This window comes from Oncorhynchus mykiss, chromosome 24 (genome assembly GCF_013265735.2).
Source record: "Oncorhynchus mykiss isolate Arlee chromosome 24, USDA_OmykA_1.1, whole genome shotgun sequence".
NCBI lineage: Eukaryota > Metazoa > Chordata > Actinopteri > Salmoniformes > Salmonidae > Oncorhynchus > Oncorhynchus mykiss.
The window spans coordinates 11,854,975-11,880,547 of NC_048588.1; the positions used below are offsets into that span (position 1 = coordinate 11,854,975).

The 25,573-nt window shown below is 41.4% G+C and overlaps 1 protein-coding gene across 1 annotated transcript in view; it reads left to right on the plus strand.

The window, feature by feature from the left end:
• The window catches only part of LOC110503755 (alpha-2-macroglobulin-like), a 38,100-nt gene extending 15,199 nt beyond the window's left edge, over window positions 1–22,901 (plus strand). Inside the window, 24 exon segments of the mRNA XM_036961597.1 lie at window positions 715–864; window positions 1,808–1,936; window positions 1,938–1,961; window positions 2,170–2,257; window positions 2,395–2,578; window positions 3,650–3,875; window positions 4,048–4,099; window positions 4,310–4,384; window positions 4,513–4,634; window positions 7,428–7,479; window positions 7,558–7,641; window positions 10,634–10,810; window positions 12,396–12,471; window positions 12,689–12,845; window positions 13,005–13,079; window positions 13,218–13,380; window positions 16,502–16,692; window positions 16,962–17,177; window positions 17,358–17,464; window positions 18,734–18,824; window positions 18,966–19,034; window positions 22,337–22,442; window positions 22,548–22,601; window positions 22,791–22,901. Of these exon segments, the coding sequence (XP_036817492.1) occupies window positions 715–864; window positions 1,808–1,936; window positions 1,938–1,961; window positions 2,170–2,257; window positions 2,395–2,578; window positions 3,650–3,875; window positions 4,048–4,099; window positions 4,310–4,384; window positions 4,513–4,634; window positions 7,428–7,479; window positions 7,558–7,641; window positions 10,634–10,810; window positions 12,396–12,471; window positions 12,689–12,845; window positions 13,005–13,079; window positions 13,218–13,380; window positions 16,502–16,692; window positions 16,962–17,177; window positions 17,358–17,464; window positions 18,734–18,824; window positions 18,966–19,034; window positions 22,337–22,442; window positions 22,548–22,588 (2,655 nt within the window). The 3' untranslated portion in view covers window positions 22,589–22,601; window positions 22,791–22,901.
• The last annotated feature ends 2,672 nt before the right edge of the window (window positions 22,902–25,573 follow it).

The window sequence follows — 25,573 nt, forward strand, 5'->3', positions numbered from 1 at the left end:
TGGCGTAGTATGTTACTGATGGTAGGCTTTGTTACTTTGGTCCCAGCTCTCTGCAGGTCATTCACTAGGTCCCCCCGTGTGGTTCTGGGATTTTTTGCTCACCGTTCTTGTGATCATTTTGACCCCCCGGGGTGAGATCTTGCGTGGAGCCCCAGATCGAGGGAGATTATCAGTGGTCTTGTATGTCTTCCATTTCCTAATAATTGCTCCCATAGTTGATTTCTTCAAACCAAGCTGCTTACCTTTTGCAGATTCAGTCTTCCCAGCCTGGTGCAGGTCTACAATTTCGTTTCTGGTGTCCTTTGACAGCTCTTTGGTCTTGGCCATAGTGGAGTTTGGAGTGTGACTGTTTGAGGTTGTGGACAGGTGTCTTTTATACTGATAACAAGTTCAAACAGGTGCCATTAATACAGGTATAGAGTGGAGGACAGAGGAGCCTCTTAAAGAAGAAGTTACCGGTCTATGAGAGCCAGAAATCTTGCTAGTTTGTAGATGACCAAATACTTGTTTTCCACCATAATTTGCAAATAGATTTATAAAAAATCCTACAATGTGATTTTCTGGATTTTTTTTCTTCTCATTTTGTCTGTCATAGTTGAAGTGTACCTTTGATGAAAATTACAGGCCTCTCTTCTTTTTAAGTGGGAGAACTTGCACAATTGGTGGCTGACTAAATACTTTTTTGCCCCACTGTATGTATGTCCTGTGTACCAGGTGTTTGTGGAGTTCTCACCCTCAAAAGCAGTCCCAGGGGAGGAGAACACCCTGCAGCTCTCGGCCCAGCCCGGCTCCCTCTGTGGCCTCAGTGCTGTGGACAAGAGTGTTCACATCATGGAACCAGGGAAGAGGCTGGATGCTGACAAGGTAACAGAGCTCACTGAAGTGAATGTCAACAGTCATACCACCATATAAACAAGCTTTTGTGGTGCTGGCCACAACAACCAGCTTCAGGGGAATTAGAAGTGACTACAACAGACTTGGAGTGGGTCTGTTCGCAGTGGGCCATTTGGTGTACTTTCAAGGTAATTGGCACTCATTCGCTGCAATGAGATCCACTTTTTATAGAATCTCAGTAACTGAAAAGCATCTCCCTATTGGTACTTAATGAGGTAATAGTCTAGGTTGTGTTTATTAGTACAATTTTAACCCTCCTACCAGAACTCAGTAAAAGGCACATGACAGCCCTCTTGGAGTTTGTCAAAACGCACCTAAAGACTCTCAAACCATGAGAAACATGATTTTCATTTCCCCTGAATGCCAAGCGTCAAGTCTGGCACCATCTGGCATCATCCCTACAGTGAAGCATGGTGGTGGCAGCATCATGCTGTGGGGATGTTTTTCAACGAAATTACAGTTAACTAGCATATTCTGTAAAGCGAAAATATAAAATGTTCCCTTAAATAATTTGCTGCTTTTTTCCAATGTGCTAAAAATACAACTTACCATAATTTTATTTCAGCATCATTTCATTTTTAGAATTTTGAAGTAAATAGTACTTTTGTGATAACAACAACTGCCAGTTATAACCCTCTGAGGATATGTATAACTTAACATTATATCTCCAGAGAAACCTAGATTATAATATTTTTTTAGATTTTAATTATTTAATAATCCATCTTTGGGATATGATCAAAAATATGCCTCAGGGGACAAATGGACCCCAGTTAGTACTATGAGGGTTAAAAACGTTTAGCAATGGAAAACGAAATTGAGCATCCAAGTTGTCCTTCCCGATTTCAGTCTGTTGTCTTCTGTTTGATGCCCAGTGAACAAGGTAATTTCACGTCTCCTTAATATCCCATTCCAGATATTTGATTTGTTACCAGTCAAGGAGAGAACATACATTCCCTACGAGCTTCAAGACCCAGTAGCATGTTTACGTGTAAGACCAAGAAGATATGTAATGCCATACACAAATAGTCCATTTGAGGAGGGAAATGCAACCTTATGAAGTTTTTCAGGTAACTTCTTCCTTGTTTTCTATTTACTTGAAACCTAATTTCTGCTCTTGTAAGAATCAGTCAACATACTGCCACCATCTTCTTAAATTATGAATTGCTAAAATACCCTGTTTGAGGCAACAAAAAAAATACATATAGAATAGAAACATAAAACTCAGAGGTATTAATTAATATTGAGCTCTCTTGTTTTTGACTCTGGTAATTCTAGAAACTGGGACTGAAGCTGGCAACTAACCTGGTTTTAAGAGTACCTTTCTGCCTCAGCTACAAGGGGCTGCAGTACCCTTTGCCCCAAGGTGGGATATCCTCCTTACCACCTCTTGCTCTCGTTATTGCCAGACGTATTCGGTGAATCTTGGGAAATTCATGGCTTTTAGTTTGACATGGCTGATGTTAACACCAGAATAATGACTATGTTTTGTTTTATTAATAGGCCACTATTTCTACCATGAAACAATGACCAGATTCAACCCGGGTCCAGCGTTTCTGGGTTTAGGTCAAGCTGGACTTGGTGGAGTACCCGGTGATGGATTTGGTGCCGCTCCAGCTCCACCACCCATACAGACAGTCCGTACGTTCTTCCCCGAGACATGGATATGGGATCTTGTGGAAGTTGGGTAAGAGCACTGCACAGTGAGGCTAACTTCAGGTGAAAGCCCTCTTATCTCTTGCCTAATATCAACACATGCAGTAGTTGTGTAGATTAGGAACCTGTACCTCTTTAATAATTAAGGTGTATTGCAGAGTAGGTGAGATTGGGGTAAATTGAGACATTTTTTACATTCAGTATTACCTCGAAATTATAGTGTTCTTCCTAACAAGGATGTACATATATTTCAGGATGTTGTGTATCCCTGGAAATAATCGGAATTATTGTAAACATTACAGTTTTGAAAACAAAGCTTGTCCATAAAAAGTGGTCTCTTGGCACATAAATTAAGCCACCTACAAATGTCTGTACTGAACAAAATATTACCACTACCTTTTTAAAACCATGTCTATATTTATTACTCAAACACAATTCAATACAATCACAATGGCTTATTTATTAAACATATTTTAACACACGCTTAACACCTGACAAAAACATACTTTTTTAAACACTTCTACCATAGATATTGCCTTGCTTTATGATAACACGTACATTTCCTTAACTGGCTAAACTTACCCCAAGGCAAATGTTGAGTACATTAGCCCACACAGCTAAAAGGAAGCAAGGTCATGGTAGATTTAGGACGTCAAGTTGAAGCTTATAGAGACCCCAACTGATGTTATGAACGATCTTTAGATACAAGCATCATGAAACCTCTAACACAATAAATTAATTTGACTTGGTGAAAATCTGTTTTTTGGAACTAAGTTGCTTACCACTTTTTCCATGTGGTTTCTTCCTTTGCAGACTCCCATCAAATGATGACCTCTTCCTAAATATTTGGTCAAATGAATCATTTTGTGTGTGGTTTCCTAGAAACAATGGTGTCTAAAATTACTCCATTTGGCTCAACTTGCCCCACTCTCCCCTATGCCTGTTTTTCGTAGGGAAGAGGTCCTCAGAGCTGTTTAGATTTAAGCTTAAATACATAAAAATACAAATAAATAGTGTTCAAAGAATTTGTAAAGTCATACTCCATTGTTCTCTATGGGACACTTAGATGCATTATGTTTGAACTCTGACCTCTGTATTACAGGGAGTCTGGATCAGCAGACGTGCCCCTTACAGTCCCAGACACCATCACCACCTGGGAGACAGAGGCATTCTGCCTGGCCCCTGGCGGTTTCGGTCTGGCTCCTCCTGTGGAGATCACTGTCTTCCAGCCTTTCTTCCTAGAGCTCACCCTGCCTTACGCCATCATCCGTGGAGAGCATTTTGAGCTGAAGGCCACTGTGTTCAACTACCTGTCCAAGTGCATCATGGTACGGCACTGCATCATGATCGTTTCTTGAGTTGTTTCATGAGTTTCTCAAGTTGTATAAAATGTTGTGTTTTGTTGCAGTTTGCCTAGTCAGTGTTTATTTATTTTTTATTACACCCAGTGTATCAGTCTTGGGTTTTCCATGTTGTCTTACAAGTGTTCCTCTTGGGCAGGTTTCTGTGACTCCGGCTCCTTCCTTAGACTACACTCTCACACCCCTGAATGATGATGCGGCAGGGTAGCCTAGTGGTTAGAGCGTTGGACTAGTAACCGGAAGGTTGCGAGTTCAAACCCCCGAGCTGACAAGGTACAAATCTGTCGTTCTGCCCCTGAACAGGCAGTTAACCCACTGTTCCCAGGCCGTCATTGAAAATAAGAATTTGTTCTTAACTGACTTGCCTGGTTAAATAAAGGTAAAATAAAAAATAAAAAAAAATGTCCAGTATTCATCATGCTTGTGTGCCAATGGACGAAAGACCTTCAGTTGGACAATGGCACCCTCTGTCCTGGGTAAGTCACCAGTCTCCAGTCAACTGTTCAAACAGCAGAATGGTTGTCAATCTGAGTTGTGTACTCTCAGTCAGCGTATTGGATGTTGTGTAACCTGTGTTGTGCTCTGTCTGTCAATGTGTGTGTAGGGGATTTGAATGTGTCCGTTAGTGCAGAGGCTGTCCGGTCCCACGCTGTGTGTGACAATGAGATTGTGAACGTACCAGAGAGAGGACGCATCGACACAGTTACAAAGAGCCTGCTGGTGAAGGTATGTAGTTTAGTGCTGTTATGGAACGTACTGTTAGGTTGTAGAGATATATGACCAAGATTATGTGGACACCTGCTCATCGAACATCTCATGGGCATTAATATGAAGTTGGTCCCCCCCTTTGCTGCTATAACAGCCTCCACTCGTCCAGGAAGGCTTTTCAGTACTTGTTGGAACACTTGCTTCCATTAAGCCACAAGAGTATTAGTGAGGTCAGGCACTGATGTTGGGCGATTAGGCCTGGTTCCAATTCATCCCAAATGTGTTCAATGGGATTGAGGTTAGGGCTCTGTGCAGGCCAGTCAAGTTCTTCCACACCGATCTCGACAAACCTTTTCTGTATGGTCCTCGCTTTGTGCAAAGGGGCATTTTCCTGAAGAAAAAAAATGTTGACACAAAGTTGGAAGCACAGAATCGTCTAGTACAGAGTTTCTTGAAGTATGGGTCGCCACCCGGACCTGTTAAGGGTGGGTAAATGTATAATTATTTCATGAATTACTGGAATTGATTTAGCCAAGTGCAACTGTGCTCTCGGTTGAGTCCGCTCTCTGCTTACCAGTGGTCTATGCTCAGTTTGGAAGCTGCGCTCGTGGAAGAGGTAGAGGGAGATGCCCGTGTACTTCTCGGTTTACCGGATGTTTTTTCTGCAGTTGTCTGCAGCGCTGTCGTTCAAGCCAATGATGACTTGTTATTCCCACTTGCCATCACTCACCGCTGTCATGAAATGGACTCATGCTAGCCACAAGTTCGGACTGAGCTCAATCGTCATGAAACGCAAATACAGTGATTACTTTTTTGTCTCTTTCATACAAACTTTGATAAATAACGAGGAGCGTCCACAATGTGTTTTGTGTGGGGAAGTGCTTAGTAATGAGTCTCTCAAAACGAACAAATTAATAAAACGACCAACGATGACCAAACATCCAGGCACAACATGACGGTACACCCAGGGAGTTCTTTCAGAACAGAGCAGAATGCTTCAGGAAACAGTGCTTCGAAAGTGGAAGAGTAAGTCAACTAGCAAGGCATTGTTGTCACTTTATAACAGGTATAATAAGCATAAATAAGGGAGTACAGTCTCTCATAGTAGTATATGTGATTTTCTCTTTTGTACCGTGTAACGGTACACAGCTAATATTTCACGTTAGCCAAAGCAAGCTAACTAGCTACTGAGAAACAGTACAGATGAAGATGAAAAAATATCAGGTCTACTGTACATTTTACTGTAGAAAGTATTGTTGAAAACAAGTCTAGGTTGGAACTGTTGCTGTTACAAGTCATCATTTTTATTATGAACTGGAATAAAGTGATTGAAGCAAGATGCTTTTTGAGACAAACACTCACACAGGTCTGGGTTGCTCATCTGCAGCAGGAAGCTGTCTCCTGCCTGTCTGAGAAAGCAGTAGATGTTCTGGTCCAGCTTGACACCACATACAAGTCAGTGTTCTCAAGTACAGAAACAGTGTCAATGCTGAGCATGACCTCAGTGTTGCACTGTGAAAAACTGAGCCCAGAATAGACATGCTTGTGTTTTCTGGTCTACACCTGTGTGATGTGATCAATCAGTTTATTCCAGTTCAGAATTAAAAATATATATTTTAAGAGCAACAGTTCCAACCTAGACTTTCTATCAGCAATAATGTATACTGTAAGATGTACAGTATAAAATATAATTGATCTGTAATGTTACTTAGGGTTGCACGATCAAAAAGCCTGTGTGTGTGTGTGTTCTGTTGTACATCTGTGGGATGTGATCAATCTGTTTATTCCAGTTCAGAATGAAATTATTTATTGTATTTTACAGCAACAGTTCCAACCTAGACAGGTATGTAATAGTGTTTTTAATGGGGGAAAATGGACATTAAAATATATTTATGGGTATTTCATTGTTATTTGTTTTTGTCTACATTACATTTCTTTTTGGCATAAGGGCAATGAAATGTACCGATATTTACGGATAGTTGCATATTTTCCTAAGCTTGGGTCCCAGGAAAACACAGCATTTCTGATTTGGGTCCCAGGCTGAAAAAGTTAAAGAACCCCTGGTCTAGAATGACATTGTATGCTGTTGGGCCTTGCCCAACCATGAAAAACAGCCTCAGACCATTATTCCTCTTCCACCAAACTTTACAGTTGTCACTATGCATTCGGGCAGGTAGCGTTTGTCATCCGCCAAACCCAGATTCGTCCGTCGGACTGGCAGATGGCAAAGCTTGATTCATCACTCCAGAGAACGCGTTTCCACTGCTTCAGAGTCCAATGGCGGCGAGCTTTACACCACTCCAGCCGACGCTTGGCATTAGGCTTGTGTGGGGCTGCTTCGCCATGAAAACCCATTTCATGAAGCTCCCGACGAACAGTTCTAGTGCTGACGTTGCTTCCAGAGGCAGTTTAGAACTCGGTAGTGAGTGTTGCAATTGAGGACAGATGATTTTTACATGCTTCAGCGCTCAACTATCACGTTCTGTGAGATTGTGTGGCCTACCACCTCGCGGCTGAGCCGTTGTTGCTCCTAGACGTTTCCACTTCACAATAACAGCACTTAAAGTTGCCCGGGGCATCTTTAGCAGGGCAGAACTGACAAACTGACATGTTGGAAAGGTAGCATCCTATGACGGTGCCACGTTGAAAGTCACTGAGCTGTTCAGTAAGGCCATTCTATTGTCAATGTTTCTCTATGGAGATTGCATGGCTGTGTGCTCGATTTTATACACCTTTCAGCAACGGGTGTGGATGAAATAGTGTAACTGCCTCTAACTGAACATTCTCTCTTTTTTTTCTCTCTTCTCTCAGGCAGAGGGAACAGAAAAGACCAAAACCTACAACTGGTTGCTGTGTCCAACTGGTCAGTAATGCATGAACGTTGAATGTTCACTTTGGTTGAACTGATCATCTCCATTCAGCTCGTCATCTGTGTCCACAGGAGAAACTCTGACAGAGGAGGTGGAACTGCAACTCCCCAAGAATGTGGTGGATGGATCTGATCGAATTTCTCTCTCAGTCCTGGGTAAAATGTACCATAGTGTTGTTTGGAGACGTAGTGAGTTTAGAGTGTGTTTAGGTTCTTATATTTGTCCTATTTCACATGTGAGAATTGGAAATGTGTTTTCTGCATATCTCACTCTCCCTGAGACACCCTTGGAGAGTGGGGTCATGGCCAGGGTCTGACATTATTAATGCTAATTAGGGTTAATTAGGAACAATTAGGGTTAAGTGTCCTGCTTAGGGCCACATCAACAGATTTTTCAAATTGTCGCTCTGGGATTTCAACTACCCACTGGACACACAACGTCATTTTAAAGTGGACATTTTGGTAATATTTGGCTGAGGCCATAAGACTGCTGAACAATTAATCAAATGGCCACCTGGACTATTTGCATTGACCCCCCCCCCCCTTATTTTTTACACTGCTGCTACTCACTGTTTATTATCAATGCATCCGAGGGGCACAGCGGTCTAAGACGGCACTAGAGATCCTGGTTCGCTCCCAGGCTGTGTCACAACTGGCTGTGATCGGGAGTCCCGTAGGTTGGCGCACAATTGGACCAGCGTCGTCCGGTTTAGGGTAGGGTTTGGCCGGGGGGGTAGGCCGTCATTGTAAATAAGAATTTGTTCTTAACTGACTTGCCTAGTTAAACAATAAAAAATATGCATAGACACTTTACCCCTACCTACATGTTTAAATTACCTCGACTAACCTGTACCCCTCACATTGACTCGGTACCGGTACCCCCTGTATATAGCCTTGTTATTCTATTGTGTTACTTCCCCATTGGATAGAAACACTTTGAAGTTTGTAGAAATGTTATGTATGAGACTATAACATAATTGATATGGTAGGAAAAAATCCAAAGAAAAACCAACCAGAATCTTTTTTTTGTTGAGATCCCATGCTCTTACAATGGAAATCTATGCAAGTCCAGCTCCCAGATTGCAATTCCCATGGCTTCCACTAGATGTCAAGTCTTGTTCAAGGTTTCAGGCTTGTTTCTTCCAAAACGGAGAAGAATTGAGTTTTGGTACTGGGAGTCACAGTTGGAAATCAGTCTGTGGGCGCGCAACGAACAGGACGCGCACTTGCTAATTTTACATTTCTATTGAACATACTTCTTTCTGTATGAAATATTATAGTTTAATTACATTTTAGGGTACCAGGGGATTACATAGACACGTAGTTTGACTTGTTTTAACAAAGTTTAGTGGTAGCTTTTTGGATTCCTTTGCATGTTGAACTCAAATCGATGGCGCCAACTAAAAATACTTTTTGGGATATAAAGAAGGATTTTATCTAACAAAACAACCATGCATGTTGTAGCTGGGACCCTTTGGATTGCAAATCACAAAGTAAGTGATTATTTAATCGCTATTTGTGATTTTATGAAGCCTGTGCTGGTTGAAAACTATGTTGATGTGGGGCGCCTTCCTCAAACAATCGCATGGCATGCTTTCGCTGTAAAGCCTATTGTAAATCGGACAATGCAGTTAGATTAACAAGAATTTAAGCTTTTAACCGATATAAGACACTTGTATGTACCTACATGTTTAATATCCATAATTTCTATGATTATTTATTTGAATTGAGCGCCCTCCAATTTCACCGGAAATTGTCGACAGGTGTCTGGTAGTGGTAATATTTCATTCAGTACCGAAATTTGTAGGTGGCTTAATTTAAGATGTGCCAAGAGACCACTTTCTGTGGGGACAAACAATGTTTTCAAAACTGTAATGTTTACATGAATTCTGGTTATTTCCAGGGATACACAACATCGTGAAATATATGTACATCTTTGTTAGAAAGAATACGATATTTGCCTTGACGGAGTAATGCTGAATGTAAAAAAAGGCTCAACTTACTCCACTCTCTCCTACTTTGTAATACAATTGAAAGAGATCCAGGTTCCTAATCCACACCAATACTGTATGTTTTGTTACATTAGTATTACTTTATTACAAAAGGTTGACAACGCACCCAAATATCAACATTTAAAACATATGTATCTAATGCTTGGATAGTTTCATCTGAGCCACTGGCCACTTGTTAATAGGCTATTTACCTTATTGCAAAAGAGATATATAATGTTTGATTGTCAACGCACCCAAATATCAACATTTGAAAGAAATGTATCTTTTGTGCCACTGTTCTTTAATTTATATTTTTGGTTGCGATAGAGACGTGAATCCAAAGTATTAATTATTCATTTGTAGACAACATTGACTTTTTGGTGGAGATGGAGACGTGAATACAACATTAATAATTAATTATTCACTTAAAGATTACATTTGAAACCATAGGTTTATATGTATTGTCTATTTTTAGTTGAACCCTGAATTGAATTTAAAACAAAATCTGTTGATGACTTCATAAATGCTATAAGGGCTTAAATAGTATCTTTAATGACAAATGGAGTATGGTTACATTTGATTTGCTCTGTTAAACCTACACTTTGATATGACTACGATATCAGCAGTGAATCTATTTAGTTAATAAGAGATTTCTCAATAAGCATTCTGACAATAGGACATTGGTAGCCAATGACAAATATAAAAGCTAAGCAGAACTGCACTTGATTACAACCCTGGATGGGAGACCAAATGGATAGCTGTAGATAGATTAACTCTCCACTAGGATATGCAGCCAGTCTTAGAATTTTTTTCTGATAGTGGATATAACGTTGGAAGATCTGACATGGTTTCAAATATAGAAATTCAACATATTTTATACAAGGTTTGATTATGTTGAAAATTGGTTACCATGATGATATATTAACAGTTTCCCAAGTAGATTCCACATCACAATACATTGACAAATTAAGTTGAACCAATGTTTTTTCAACCAGTTTGTGCCCAATGGGTAGCAACCTTTCGGTAACTGGTCCAACACTCTAATCGCTAGGCTACCTGGTAGAGGCATAGTGGTGGGAAAAACAACCCTTCTCCAGCGATAATGCTGCTGTTTGCTAAAGAGGTCAGTCTTACAGAAGTCCCATGTTTCTCTGTAGGGGACATCCTGGGTCGGGCCCTCAAGAACCTGGATGGACTGCTGCAGATGCCGTATGGGTGTGGAGAGCAGAATATGGCCCTCCTCGCCCCCAATATCTACATACTCGAGTACCTGAGGAACACAGAGCAGCTCACTCCAGCCATCCGAGACAAGGCCACCAAGTTCCTCACTAGTGGTAAGAGAGTCCCTCAAAATGTGGACAGTATTCATTGGGCATAAACTGCAAGAAAACTGTCAAATATCTAGATCTGTCCAGAATGAGCCCTTTTTTTTCATTTTCCATTGAAGAACATTTTAAAATGTTTCACCACGGTATGTTCTAATGACTACGACCCTGCTGTTAATCAAAATCTAATTTTATTGGTCACATACACATGGTTAGCAAATGTTAATGCAAGTGTAGTGAAATGCTTGTGCTTCTAGTTCCGACAGTGCAGTAATATCTAACAAGTGATCTAACAATTCCCCAACAACTACCTAATAAACACAAATCTAAAAGTGGTGAATTAGAATATGTCTAATAGTTGGTATAAAATACAGTATATGCATATGAGATGAGTGATGTAAGATATGTAAACATTATTCAAGTGTCATTATTTAAAGTGGCATTGTTTAAAGTGACTATTGATCCATTTGTTAAAGTGGCCAGTGATTGGGTCTCTATGTAGGCAGCAGCCTCTTTGAGTTAGGGATTGCTGTTTAGCAGTCTGATGGCCTTGAGATAGAAGCTGTTCAGTCTCTCGGTCCCAGCTTTGATGCACCTGTACTGACCTCGCCTTCTGGATGGTAGCGGTGTGAACAGGCAGTGGTGGTTGAACAGGCTCGGGTGGTTGATGTCTTTGATAATCTTTTTGGCCTTCCTGTGACACCGGGTGCTATAGGTGTCATGGAGGGCAGGTAATTTGCCCCCGGTGATGCGTTGTGCAGACCTCACTACCCTCTAGAGAGCCTTGCGGTTGAGGGAGGAGCAGTTGCCGTACCAGGCTGTGATACAGCCCGACAGGATGCTCTCGATTGTGGATCTGTAAAAGTTAGTCAGGGTTTTGGGTGAAAAGCCACATTTCTTCAGCCTCCTGAGTTTGAAGAGGTACTGTTGCACCTTCTTCACCACACTGTCACGTGTGGGTGGACCATTTCAGTTTGTCGATATGTACGCTGAGGAACTTAAAACTTTCCACCTTCTCCACTGCTGTCCCTTCGATGTGGGTAGGGGTGTGTTCCCTTTACTGTTTCCTGAAGTCCACGATCATCTCCTTTGTTTTGTTGACATTGAGTGAGAGGTTGTTTTCCTGACACGGCTAGGGATGCCGTCTGGGCCAGCAGCCCTGCGAGGGTTAACACGTATAAATGTTTTACTCACGTCACCCACGGAGAAGGAGAGGGGGGGGTGCCGTTCTTGGTAGCGGGCCGCGACGGTGGCACTGTATTATCGTCAAAGCGGGCAAAGAAGGTGTTTAGTTTGTTTGGAAGCGTGATATCAGTGTTCGTGACGTGGCTGGTTTTCTTTTTGTAGTCCGTGATTTCCTGTAGACCCTGCCACATACGTCTCGTGTCTGAGCATGACTGACCCAACACACGTAGGAACTTGTTTTCCCACTAAAATCATCCCAAATGGCACCCTAGTGCCTACATAGTGCACAGATTTTTCCTGGCCAAAGTAGTGTACTATACAGGGAATAGGGTGCCATTTGGGGCAGACACTCAGTGACTATAAAAAACATTTGGTCACTTTATTGTTCACTCTAAAAACACACCGACAGGTTACCAAAGGCAGTTGAACTACAAGCATTTTGATGGTGCATACAGCACATTTGGACAAGGCTCGGGGAATACTTGGTGAGTATAGTGTTTTTCAACTACTGGTAAACACATTATAACTGTTTGTTTCAATTAAGTATTGACCAATCAAATGGCATTGTCTCTGACAGACCATGGATATGACATCAGTTCAAATAAGCTGTCATTGCATGTAATGTCAAGCTCTAAGTCATGTTATTGACAACCTTATGTGGGTATTATGACGGGACATTCAAATCAAGTTCTCTTTCCTCAGGCTGACTGCTTTTGTCTTGAGATCCTTTGGCAAAGCACAGTCTTTCATTTATATTGACCCAGTGCAAATGAAAGAGCCCACGAGTTGGTTGGAAAGTCAGCAAGGCAAACATGGGTGTTTTGTCAGATTGGGGAAACTCTTTAATAACAGAATGAAGGTACTTATTGATATCAAATGTATAATTGATAATAAACTGAAGGAAGATGGAAGAAGATGTAGTTGTGTGTCTCATCAGACCAGCCATGAAGTTGTGAATGATGCTTTCAACAGAATTGTAGTTTAATACACATTGTAGTATTTTGACATTGTTTTATAGGGTGGGGTGACTGATGAAGTCACACTGACGGCCTACATCACTGCTTCAATGCTGGAGCTCAACATGTCAGTGTCGGTAAGTAGCATCTCCACAAAATATTTTTTATCTGGAAATAGCCAAAGAAATAAGCATAAGAATAGGTGTTACCGTTAGCAGATCTGAGACCAGGCTAACATGTCTCTTAATGTGCTGCTCTGTTATTTTGTGCTCCAGGATCCTGTTTTGTACGGCAGTTTGTCTTGCCTGAAGAACTCCACCAGTGATTTGTCCAACACCTACACTACTGCTCTGCTGGCCTACACCTTTACCCTGGCAGGGGACATGGAGACCCGGGCCCAGCTTCTGCAGCACCTGGACACGGTCGCAATACGAGAGAGTGAGACATATCCTTTTTTTTAGGGGGGTAGATCAGCTTACAGATAGATTGTAGCTTCCATCAATGTAATTGTCTGCATTATTTCCAATCCCCTATATATTGTTTTGTAAATATATAAAGTACCAGTCAAAAGTTTGGACACACCTACTCATTCAAGGGGTTTTCTTTTTGTTGTTGTTATTTTCTACATTGTACAATAATAGTGAAGACGTCTTCAAAGCTGAGGAGTTAACTTCTAGTGGATCGTGTTGATACTAAGTAGAATGTAGAATAATAGTGAAGACATCAAAACTATGAAATAACACGTATGGAATCATGTAGTAACCAAAAAAGTGTTAAACAAATCTAAATATATTTTATATTTGAGATTCTTCAAAGTAGCCACCCTTTGCCTTCATGACAGCTTTGCACTCTTGGCATTCTCTCAACCAGCTTCATGAGGTAATCAGCTGGAATGCATTTCAATTAACAGGTGTGCCTTGTTAAAGTACATTTGTGGAATTTCTTTCCTTAATGTGTAGTTTTTTTAATCAATTAGTATATTTGAGTTTAACCACAGTGTTTGTTGTATTATATGTTCTGTCTATTCTGGTGGTTTAAACTGAAATTGCAAACAACTTTCTATGGCTTGTTTTAAAAATTGTGATATTTTGGAGATTTATTTCATTTTCAAATAACCGAAAGTGAGAGGTTGTAATCTGAATAAAGGGAATAGAACATTATTGAACATGGGGTGAGACATCCTTACTAATCTGATAGAGAACCAGTTCGGAACTAAGTATAACTTTTGTATGACTGACGCCTTTAGTGAGAGGTTTGATGCTTTGATATTTAATCATTTCTGCCCTCCGAATTCATATTCATTATATACAGTGCCTTCGGGAAGTATTCAGACCCCTCTCTCTTGTTAGGTTACAGCCTTATTCTAAAATTGATTAAATCATTCCCACCCACATCAATCTACACACAATACCCCATAATGAAAAAGCAAAAACAATTTTTTAAATATTTTTGCTGAAATTAGAAATAGAAATTAATTAAATATCACATTTACATAAGTAGTCAAACCCTTTAATCAGTACTTTGTTGAAGCATGTTTGGCAGCGAGTACAGGCAAGAGTATTCTTGGGTATGACGCTACAATCTTGGCACACCTGTATTTGGGGAGTTTCTAACATTCTTCTCTGCAGATCCTCTCAAGCTCTGTCAGGGTGGATGGGGAGCGTCGCTGCACAGCTATTTTCAGGTCTCTCCAGAGATGTTAGATCGGGTTCAAGTCCGGGCTCTGGCTGGGTCACTCAAGGACATTCAGAGACTTGTCCAGATGCCACTCCTGCGTGCTTAGGGTCATTGTCCTGTTGGAAGGGGAAACTTCACCCCAGTCTGAGGTCGTGAGCACTCTGGAGCAGGTTTTCATTAAGGATCTCTCTGTACTTTGCTCCATTCATCTTTGCCTCGATCCTGACTAGTCTCACATTCCCTGCCGCTGAAAAACATCCCCAAAGCATGATGCTGCCACTACCATGCTTCACCGTATGGATGGTGCCAGGTTTCCTCCAGACGTGACACTTGGCATTCAGGCCAAAGAGTTCAATCTTGGTTTCATCAGACCAGAGAATCTTGTTTCTTATGGTCTGAGAGTCTTTACGTGCCTTTTGGCAAACTCCATGCGGGCTGTCATGTGACTTTTACTGAGGAGTAGCTTCCGTCTGGCCACTCTACCATAAAAGCCTGATTGGTGGAGTGCTGCAGAGATGGTTGTCCTTCTGGAAGGTGGCCAGCTCTAGGAAGAGTCTTGGTGGTTCCAAACTTATTCCATTTAATATTGATGGAGACTACTGTGTTCTTGGGGACATTCAATGCTGCACAGATGGTTGTCCTTCTAGAAGGTTCTCCCATCTCCAGAGAGGAACTCTTGCGTTCTTTCAGTGACCATCGGTTTCTTGGTCACCTCCCTGACCAAGGCCCTTCTTCCCCGATTGCTCAGTTTGGCCGGGCAGCTAGCTCTAGGAAGGGTCTTGGTGGTTCCAAGCTTCTTCCATTTAAGAATGATGGAGACCACTGTGTTCTTGGGGACCTTCAATGCTGCAGACCTTTTTTTGGTACGCTTCCCCAGATCGGTGCCTCAACACAATCATGTCTTGGAGCTCTACAGACAATTCCTTCGACATCATGGCTTGGTTTTTGCTCTGACATGCACTGTCAACTGCGGAACCTATTATAGACAAGTGTGTGTGCCTTTCCAAATCATGTTCAATCAATTGAATTTACCACTGGTGGAATACAATCAAGTTGTAGAAACATCTCAAGGATGGTCAAGGACGGTCAAACAGAATGCATCTGAGCTCAATTTCGAGTCTCATAGAAAAGGGTCTGAATACATACATAAGGTATTTCTGTTTATTTTTAATAGATTTGCAAAAATGTCTAAACCTGTTTTCGCTTTGTCATTATGGGGTATTTTGTGTAGATTGCTGTAATGTAACAAAATTTGGAAAAGGTCAAGGGGTCTGAATACTTTCCGAAGCCAAAGTCTGGCTTGCCATTTCAAATAATATTGAATTTATTTAGCTAATAATTTTAAAGACAGGTCACTAGGTATAGGCAAGACCATAAGCAAATAGGTTAACTGGGATAATCAGGGTTATTTTTCCACAAATAGACAGGTATTTTCCTTTCCATGGTAGCAAGATCTTATCTATTTTTGCAAACTTTCTATAAACATTTATTGGAGTGAGAATTTCTTTCTTTCTGGATATGTATACCGAGTATATGTTTTTTAGTGGTTACTGGAGGTTGATCTGAAGAATGAGTTCCACATCATCGTCAGACCATTTTATTGGTAAACTACCCAGTAATGTAAAAGTTGTATTTTTTTAGGGATGAAATATGTAATATAGTACACATAATTTGGTTGTAATCCAGAGAGGTTTGTGCTGTCTTGCCTTGATTGATATTACCTGGGCAATGGAGTAATCACAAAAGTGCAAACCATCCGCAAATCTGGCACATTAGTCTCAATTAAATTAGTATTTCAAAGAACTCAGGTGTCTGTCATATTATGTATAATGATGAATAAGCTAGGCTCTGTGTCTCTCTCTGTGTGTTCCTCATCCCTCAGGGGGTCTCCTGCACTGGACTCAGACCTCCTCAGAGACCTCAGCCTCCCTGGCAGTGGAGATCAGCTCCTACGTTCTGCTGGCTTCCCTCAGTGCCTCCCCTCTGTCTACCACTGACCTGGGCTATGCCTCCCACATCGTCAGGTGGCTGGTGAGGCAGCAGAACGCCTACGGAGGCTTCTCTTCCACACAGGTATACTTCCAAAACACATTTGGTCCGAAATGGCAATCTGTGCTGTGCACTAGTAATGAGGCATTATTACCTTGATTTCACCACAGGCATGTATGTGCTTCTTGTCATGTCAAGCCATGTGAAACTAACTTCTGCTGAAATGGAGGCAATAAATTCTCATGAATGGATATGAGAAATAGCCACTCTTGAACTGAACTAATGTTTAAATGAACATTTCTGTAAAATGGGATAGCTGATTTTGAACACATTTGTCTGTTGTTTGTGTTTAGGACACAGTGGTGGCCCTCCAGGCCCTGGCTCTCTACTCCACCAGGGTGTTCAGTAGAGAGGGCACCAGCACAGTGACAGTACAGTCTCACAGTGGGGGACAGCACCTCTTCAATGTGAACCAAAACAACAAGCTTCTCTACCAGGAGAGTGCGCTGCAGGACACAGAAGGGAAGTACACGGTGGAAGTGAAGGGCAGTGCTTGTGCCTCAGTGCAGGTCAGTGAAGACAATCCGATTTGGCAAGATCTGATTTATATATTACTGTGAAGTCCAAACATTTAAGAAGCTTTGTCTGGCTTGATATCTAATTTATGAAAAGTTTTAAAAAATCAAGCTTGTAAAATGTATATTTTTAGACAACCTTGTTCCCCTAACCACTTCTTCCCTCTTTCCCAGGTGGCGCTCCACTACGACAGCACAACGCTCAGCATCCAGGTGAAGACAGAGGTGGACTGCAACAGCAACTCTTTAAGACCCAGAGTCACGCTGAACCTCGAGTCTCAGTAAGAATGAATGACACATTTGCGTTTACTGAAGCTTTATTTCAATCAGGTCATTGATGACACTCCAAAGTGTTATTATAGAGCATGTCTAAAAATGTTTTTGACCCAATTCTATTGGTGTTTTTATACCTACAGTGCCCTTCGTAATTATTGCGACTAAGAAACATGTTTTTCTTATTTTGGCTCTATAATCCAAAAGTGTGGATTTGAAGTCAGGATATTTACAGGTTAAGTCAGGGTATTTACAGCACTTTTTGTACATAGTCCACCTATTTTAGGACACCAAAAGTATTGGGACAAATTCACTTATGTGTATTAAAGTAGTAAAAAATGAAGTACTTGGTCCCATATTCACTCTACAAATTCGTTGGATGCATTTTCTGTTGGTTTCAGATTATTTTGTGCCCAATAGAAATGAATGGTAAATAATGTATTGTCATTTTGGAGTCACTTTTATTGGAAATAAGAATAGAACATGTTTCTAAAAACGTGCATATTAATGTGGATGCTACCATGATTACAGATAATCCTGAATGAATTGTGAATGATGATGAGTGAGACCGTTACAGACGCACAAATATCATACCCCCAAGACATGCTAACCTCTCACCATTACAATAACAGAAGAAAAAATGGGGGGGGGGGGGGGGGGGGGGGTGATATTTTAGCATCTGTAACTTTTGTGTCTGTAATATAGATGTGTTTAGAAAAAATATTATATTCTTATTTGTAATTAAAGTTACTCTAAAATGACACAATACATTTCTATTGGGCACAAAATAATATGGAACACAACCAAAACAAACAGCAAATGAATCCAACACATTTGTTGTGACAAGGTTGATGTAGTCATTATATGCTCTGAATATGGGACCAAATACTTAACTTTATACTACTTTAATACACATATGTACATTTATCCTAATAGCCTACATTTGGTCCCCTAAAATGGGGGGACTATGTAGAAAAAATGCTGTAATTTCCAAACGGTTCACCCGGTATGGATGCAAATACACTGAAATTAAAGATGACAGTCTGCACTTTAACCTCATAGTCATTGTTTGTTAAAAAAATGCTTCACTGTCCCAATAATTAGAGGGCACTATATGTATAGGTTATTTAATTTCTAGTTTGTACCTAACAGTAAGAAAACATATCAGGAAACCTGGTATTTGTATTGGTAAAATAATCAAAGTATCCATTCATTTGATTTTTACAAGCACTTGTCAAAATCAAACTTTGATCTCAGGGGCCTCTTTTCTTTCACAGATATTCTGGAAAGGAGCTGACCACCAATATGATTATTGTGGATTTGAAAATGCTGTCTGGATTTGCTCCAGACCCAGACTCTTTGGCGAGGGTAAGTTTATTTTTGTCATAACATACTTTTATGGTGTTACCTGTGGCCTTTTTCCATGTATTGTAGCTCTTGCCTCTTTCACATGAAAATGAACTTTGTTGTCAATGCAAGATGAATAACATGTATGGCATGTCTTCACAGCTGAGGAGGTCATTTCTAGTGGATCGTGTTGATACTGAAGATGACCATGTGTTAATGTACTTGACAGAGGTGAGACCAAAACCAAAATATCCATTCTATCAACTTTGCACAACTCTTAGGGCAACATATGTCCATTGTTGTTGTCAAAATTGGTCAAGATCAGTAAATTTGGTTGTGAATTCTTTCACTTTGGAAATATGATTGTTTTCAATTAAAATGGTCAATAAAATAATTGCTTCTTAGAAAATAGCAGATTCTCAAGCAAGAAAATACAGAGCAAGAAAGAGGTTATGTCAGGAGCGTGAATGAGGACCCAAAAGCGAATTAACAAAACAGAGTTTCTTTAATTACGAAACACACGTAGGCTCAGATGGACAGGCAGATTCCGACAGGACAGGACAAGGTTAGATGAACAGGCAGATTCCGACAGGACAGGACAAGGTTGCAGCAAACACGACGATAGTCTGGTTCAGGCATGAGAAACACAAACGAGAATCCGACAAAGACAGAAGCAGGAACAGAGAGAGATATAGAGACCTAATCAGAGGGAAAAAGGGAACAGGTGGGAAAAGGGGTGAACGAGGTAGTTAGAGAAGACAAGGAACAGCTGGGGGAAAGAGGGGAAGAAAAGGTAACCTAATACGACCAGCAGAGGGAGACAGGGTGAAGAGAAAGAACAGGAACAAGACACAACATGACAATACATGACAGGTTAAACCTGCACAAAAAGTTTAATGTATTCGTTTTTGTTTTAGTGTATGTGTTCTCTCTCTCTTGGAAAATTTGGCAAGGATAGGAAAAAATCTAATATAAGGCAGCAAAATGTGCAAGGAGTGTGTAGACTTTCACTAGTGACTGTATATATATTTTGATGTACTTGTGGTGACATACAGTGCATTTGGAAAGTATTGACTTTTTCCACAGTTTATTACAGTCTTTTTTTTCCTACCCTATAATGACAAAGAGAAAACAAGTTTTTAGAAAATGTTGCTAATTTATTAAAAACTGAAATACCTTATTAACATAAGTATTCAGACCCTTTGCTCTGAGACTCAAAATTGGAGCTCAGGTGCATCCTGTTTCTATTGATTATCCTTGAGATGTTTCTACAACTTGATTGGAGTCCACTTGTGGTAAATTCAATTGATTGGACATGATTTGGAAAGGCACACACTTGTCTATAGTAGGTTCCGCAGTTGACAGTGCATGTCAGAGCAAAAACCAAGCCATGAGGTCGAAGGAATTGTCCATAGAGCTCCGAGACAGGATTGTGTTGACGCACCGATCTGGGGAAGGGTACCAAAAAATGTCTGCAGCATTGAAGGTCCCCAAGAACACAGTGACCTCCATCATTCTTAATTGGCCACCTGGCCAAACTGAGCAATCGAGGGAGTAGGGCCTTGGTCAGGGGGGTGACCAAAAAACCGATGGTGACTCTGAAAGAACGCCAGAGTTCCTCTGTGGAGATGGGAGAACCTTCTAGAAGGACAACCATCTCTGCAGCACTCCACCAATCAGGCTTTTATGGTAGTAGCCAGACAGAAGCCACTCCTCAGTAAAAGGCACATTTCAGCCCTCTTGGAGTTTGCCAAAAGGCACCTAAAGACTCTCAGACCATGAGAAACAAGATTCTTTGGTCTGATGAAACCAAGATTGAACTGTTTGGTTAAGACTAAGAAGTCACTACAAAGTGATAATTATAACAATTGAAATGCTAATCCTTTGCACATGAATGCTCACTCATTCGGGAACAATTGCAATCAATATATATATTTACGCTACGTGTGTCGTCTTGATCGCTGGTGAAAAGTTAATTTCTTTTGTAGAATTGTCCATCTCTCTCCCTCTCTCTCTTCTTTGTGGTTAGAGGGTATTGTTTAGAGTGACATTTGTTATAGAATGGATGTTTCGGCGGTTGTCGTTCTTCACGTTCAATGATACCGAATTCCTAGCTGCAGACAAGTAATTCAAATCAAAGACTTGTTCTTATTCTGTCGGTATCGATAGTCTAAGAGTTTAACCACGTGGTATGGTTAAAAGATTCAGCAATGGTCTACAACCTTTGTCCTCCTAATGGAGAAAAACATGGTCTGCAACCTTTAGCCATCTCGTAATTGAGGTAAGGTCGGTCTGCTGATCGAAAACCCGAGTGGGGTTTTTATTGGGAATGGCAGAAAAGGCTGTCCCAGGATGTCTGACCCTAACAGGGCTCAGGGGCAGTCCTCTGATTTAGTTCAAATCAAAAGGGAATTGTATTTTTCTTCATTTAAACAGTCCAAAATCATACAACACAAGTTTACAAACAGTATCATACTCACTCATTCATCTTATACAACAATTAGATGTAAACCTCAAATCTGAGGCTATTATATAAACAGTGTTATGGTAATGTGGCCACACCGTCTCCCATGAGCTTTCCCAAGTTGTGACAAATGGACCAGTTCGTAGCTGGATTCTTCACCGATCTTTTATACTTTCTCCAGAACATGACATTTGTTCGTACCTCAAGTTCTGTGAGGTGGAAGGATTTCCTTTGTCCTCTATGAACGTTTACTCTCTCTCGACTATGTGTCCATGTGGAGATCCTCTCAGGAATTTACAACCTCTGACCACAGCAGCCTAGTTGAAGGAGGCAGGGAGAGGGGGATGGGGTTGCTATACCCAAAGAGGCCAACGTCATGACAAGTGGCTTTGGGACAAGTCTCTGAATGTCCTTGAGTTGCCCAGCCAGAGCCCGGACTTGAAGCCAATCAAACATATCTGGAGAGACTTGGTAATAGCTGTGCAGCCACACTCTCCATCCAACCTGACATAGCTTGAGAGGATCTGCAGAAAGGAACGGGAGAAACTCCCCAAATAGAGGTGCGCCAAGCTTGTAGCGCCATACCCAAGAAGACTCAAGGCAGTAGTTGCTGTCAAAGGTGCTTCAACAAGTAAAGGGTCTGAATACACTTACACATTTATTCACATTAGTGTTTTCCCTGCCAAGATGTTTCCTTTCGTTTTAAGTTTGTTTCTTAAATCCTTTGTTGTTGTAATGAATTTTTTACAGCCACTTTCATCATATTTTACATAACTTGCTCTTGAAACCTACTCCTGCATTCATCCCAGTTATCAGCAACAGAGCAATTACAACTACAATAATACTGTCAATTAAAAAGTATATAACATAAACATGCAGTTGACATGGAGGCTATAGTGTAATGGAATGTTTTGCCATATGTGGTAGGTTTTGTGGGTAATACTATTAACACGCTGGGTGTCAAGTAGAGTGTTACTGAAACAGAAACTTCTGCTCAGAGCATTTCAATAATTGTGACCCAATATGTTTTTTTCGTGTTTAAAAAATAAATAATTTAATCTCTCGACAGTTACCATCACTATTGCCTTTGAAACACACCCTGGACATCATACGGGAGCTCCCAGTACAAAATCTAAAGCCAGCGGTGGTCAAGATCTACGACTACTACCAGCCGAGTAAGTTTAAATCTAACCTTCCCCAATATGTATTTTTCCTTTTTAGTAACATTTGGTTACTTGTATTCATTTACTGAGACTTATCTGTCTTATGGTTTCATTCAGGTGACCAGGCAGAAACAGAATATGTCTTCCCTTGCAAGTAGGGGTTACAAACTGGTGAGCTATTTTAATTGTGAAAATATTGATGTTGAATTATTAGATTTAAAATAACTGATCCATATACTATACATGCATACTCTATACATTATTTAGTTTAACTATGTTGATATTCCTTCTACCAAAAGTTGGTCAGTTTGTTAAAGCATTCATTCCTTACATGTACAGTATATATTCACTCCTCTGCAGATGTAAGAAGAACATGACATTCACAGAAGTCACACCTGCAAACCTTGACATATCTTTCAAGATCAAAAGTAAAATATGTAACTGGAATTAAAGTTTTCCATTATAACCCTATTCTTGAGCATTTTTTCCAGACAGTTTTGTGACACTATGGCAAGCAAGTGCAGGCTCAGGAGACAAGGTGAATAGTGAAAGGCTTTGTGTAAGACAGTGGGTCTCATCCTGGGGTACCTGGCCTATCCACAGGGGGTACTTGGGAAGACTCATGGGCAGTGCAATATGTGATTGGTGATACAGTAAACACAAAAGTTTAGAACCACTGTAGTAGTAACAGAATCTACACACGAACGGTTTATGACCATGATTTACGACCTAAATGTTAAAGGTCACGTACACCAGGGGAGAATATCCAGAGGAGGAAGGGGAATTTCATACAAATAAAAATGGTAAAACATTACAAAGTTATCCTGTTTAGATAGAATGTTACGAAATATATTCACGTCACCAAATAAGGTATTAAAACACACTGTTCTGCAATGAATGTCCACAGTAGCCTCAACAGGACAGCTTGCTTCCGTCCTCCTCTGGGTACACTGACTTCAATACTAAACCTTGGAGGCTCATTGTTCTCACCCCCTTCCATAGACTTACACCGTAATTATGACAACTTCCAGAGGACGTCCTCCAACCTATCAGAGCTCTTGCAGCAGGAACTGACATGTTGTCGACCCAACCAAAGGATCAGAGACTTAAAGAGAGAGAGAGACAATAGTTGAAAAGTTTTGAAGAAATTCACTTAATCAAATGAATGAGAAGCAAGTAGGTTTCACTTACTTAGCAAGCAAATGCAGCTAGCTAGTATAGCCTACTCAAAACACCCTCAGAGGGATGCTATGGTAGCTAGCTGGCTATGACTATCCAACACAACACTGGAACTCTTCCAAGTCGAGGTAAGCTTTTGGTGTTACTAATTTATTGCCACTTGGGCGCACAGGTGTAACTGCTGAACTGATAACTGACTATACACTGTAAAGTTACTTTTGAGTTACTTTTTTATTTGAGGTAGTATGTACATGTAGGTAGAGTTATTAAAGTGACTATGCATAGAAGACAACAGAGAGTAGCAGTGGTGTAAAGAGGGTGTGTGTGAGGGGGGGGGGGCACTGTAAATAGTCTGGATGGCCATTTGACTAGATGTTCAGGAGTCTTATGGCTTGGGGGTAGAAGCTGTTTAGAAGCCTTTTGGACCTAGACTTTGCGCTCCGGTACCGTTTGCCTTGCGGTAGCAGAGAGAACAATCTATGACTAGGGTGGCTGGAGTCTTTGACAATTTTTAGGGCCTTCCTCTGACACCGCCTGCTATAGAGGTCCTGGATGGCAGGAAGCTTGAACCCAGTGATGTACTGGGCCGTACGCACTACCCCCTGTAGTGCCTTATGGTCAGAGGCCGAGCAGTTGCCATACCCGGCAGTGATTCAACCAGTCAGGATGCTCTCGATGGTGCAGCTGAAGAACCTTTTGAGGATCTGAGGACCCATGCCAAATATTTTCAGTCTCCTGAGGCGGAACAGGTTTTGTCGTGCCCTCTTCACGACTGTCTTGGTGTGCTTAGATCATGTTAGTTTGTTGGTGGTGTGGACACAAAGGAACCTGAAGCTCTCAACCTGCTCCACTGCAGCCCCGTCGATGAGAATGGGGGCGTGCTTGGTCCTCTTTTTCCTGTAGTCCACAATCATCTCCTTTGTCGTGATCACGTTGAGGGAAAGGTTGTTGTCCTGGCACCACACGGCCAGGTCTCTGACCTCCTCCCTATAGGCTGTCTCGTCGTTGATCAGGCCTACATCTGTTGTGTCGTCTGCAAACTTAATGATGGTGTTGGAGTCGTGCCTGGCCATGCAGTAGTGGGTGAACAGGGAGTACAGTAGGGGACTGAGCACGCACCCCTGGGGAGCTCCAGTGTTGAGGATCAGCATGGCAGATGTGTTGCTACCTACCCTCACCAGCTGGGGGCGGCCTGTCAGGAAGTCCAGGATCCAGTTGCAGAGGGAGGTGTTTAGTCCCAGGATCCTTAGATTAGTGATGAGCTTTGAGGGTACTATGGTGTTGAACGCTGAGCTGTAGTCAATGAATAGCATTCTCATAAAAGTGTTCCTTTTGTCCAGGTGGGAAAGGGCAGTGAGGAGTGCAATCGAGATTGCATCATCTGTGGATCTGTTTGGGCGGTATGCAATTTGGAGTGGGTCTATGGTTTCTGGGATAATGGTGTTGATGTGAGCCATTACCAGCCTTTCAAAGCACTTCATGGCTACGGACGTGAGTGCTACGGGTCTGTAGTCATTTAGGCAGGTTACCTTTGTGTTCTTGGGCACAGGGACTATGGTGGTCTGCTTGAAACATGTTGGTTTTACAGACTCAATCAGGGACATGTTGAAAATGTCAGTGAAGACGCCTGCCAGTCAGCACATGCCCGGAACACACATCCTGGTAATCCGTCTGGCCCCACAGCCTTGTGTATGTTGACCTGTTTAAAGGTCTTACTCACGTCGGCTACAGAGAGTGTGATCACACAGTCGTCCAGAACAGCTGATGCTCTCATGCATGCCTCAGTGTTGCTTGCCTCGAAGTGAGCATAGAAGTGATTTAGCTGTTCTGTTAGGGTCGTGTCACTGGGCAGCTCATGGCTGTGCTTCCCTTTATAGTCTGTAATAGTTTGCAAGCCCTGCCACATAAAACGAGCGTCGGAGCTGGTGTAGTATGATTCAATCTTAGCCCTGTATTGACGCTTT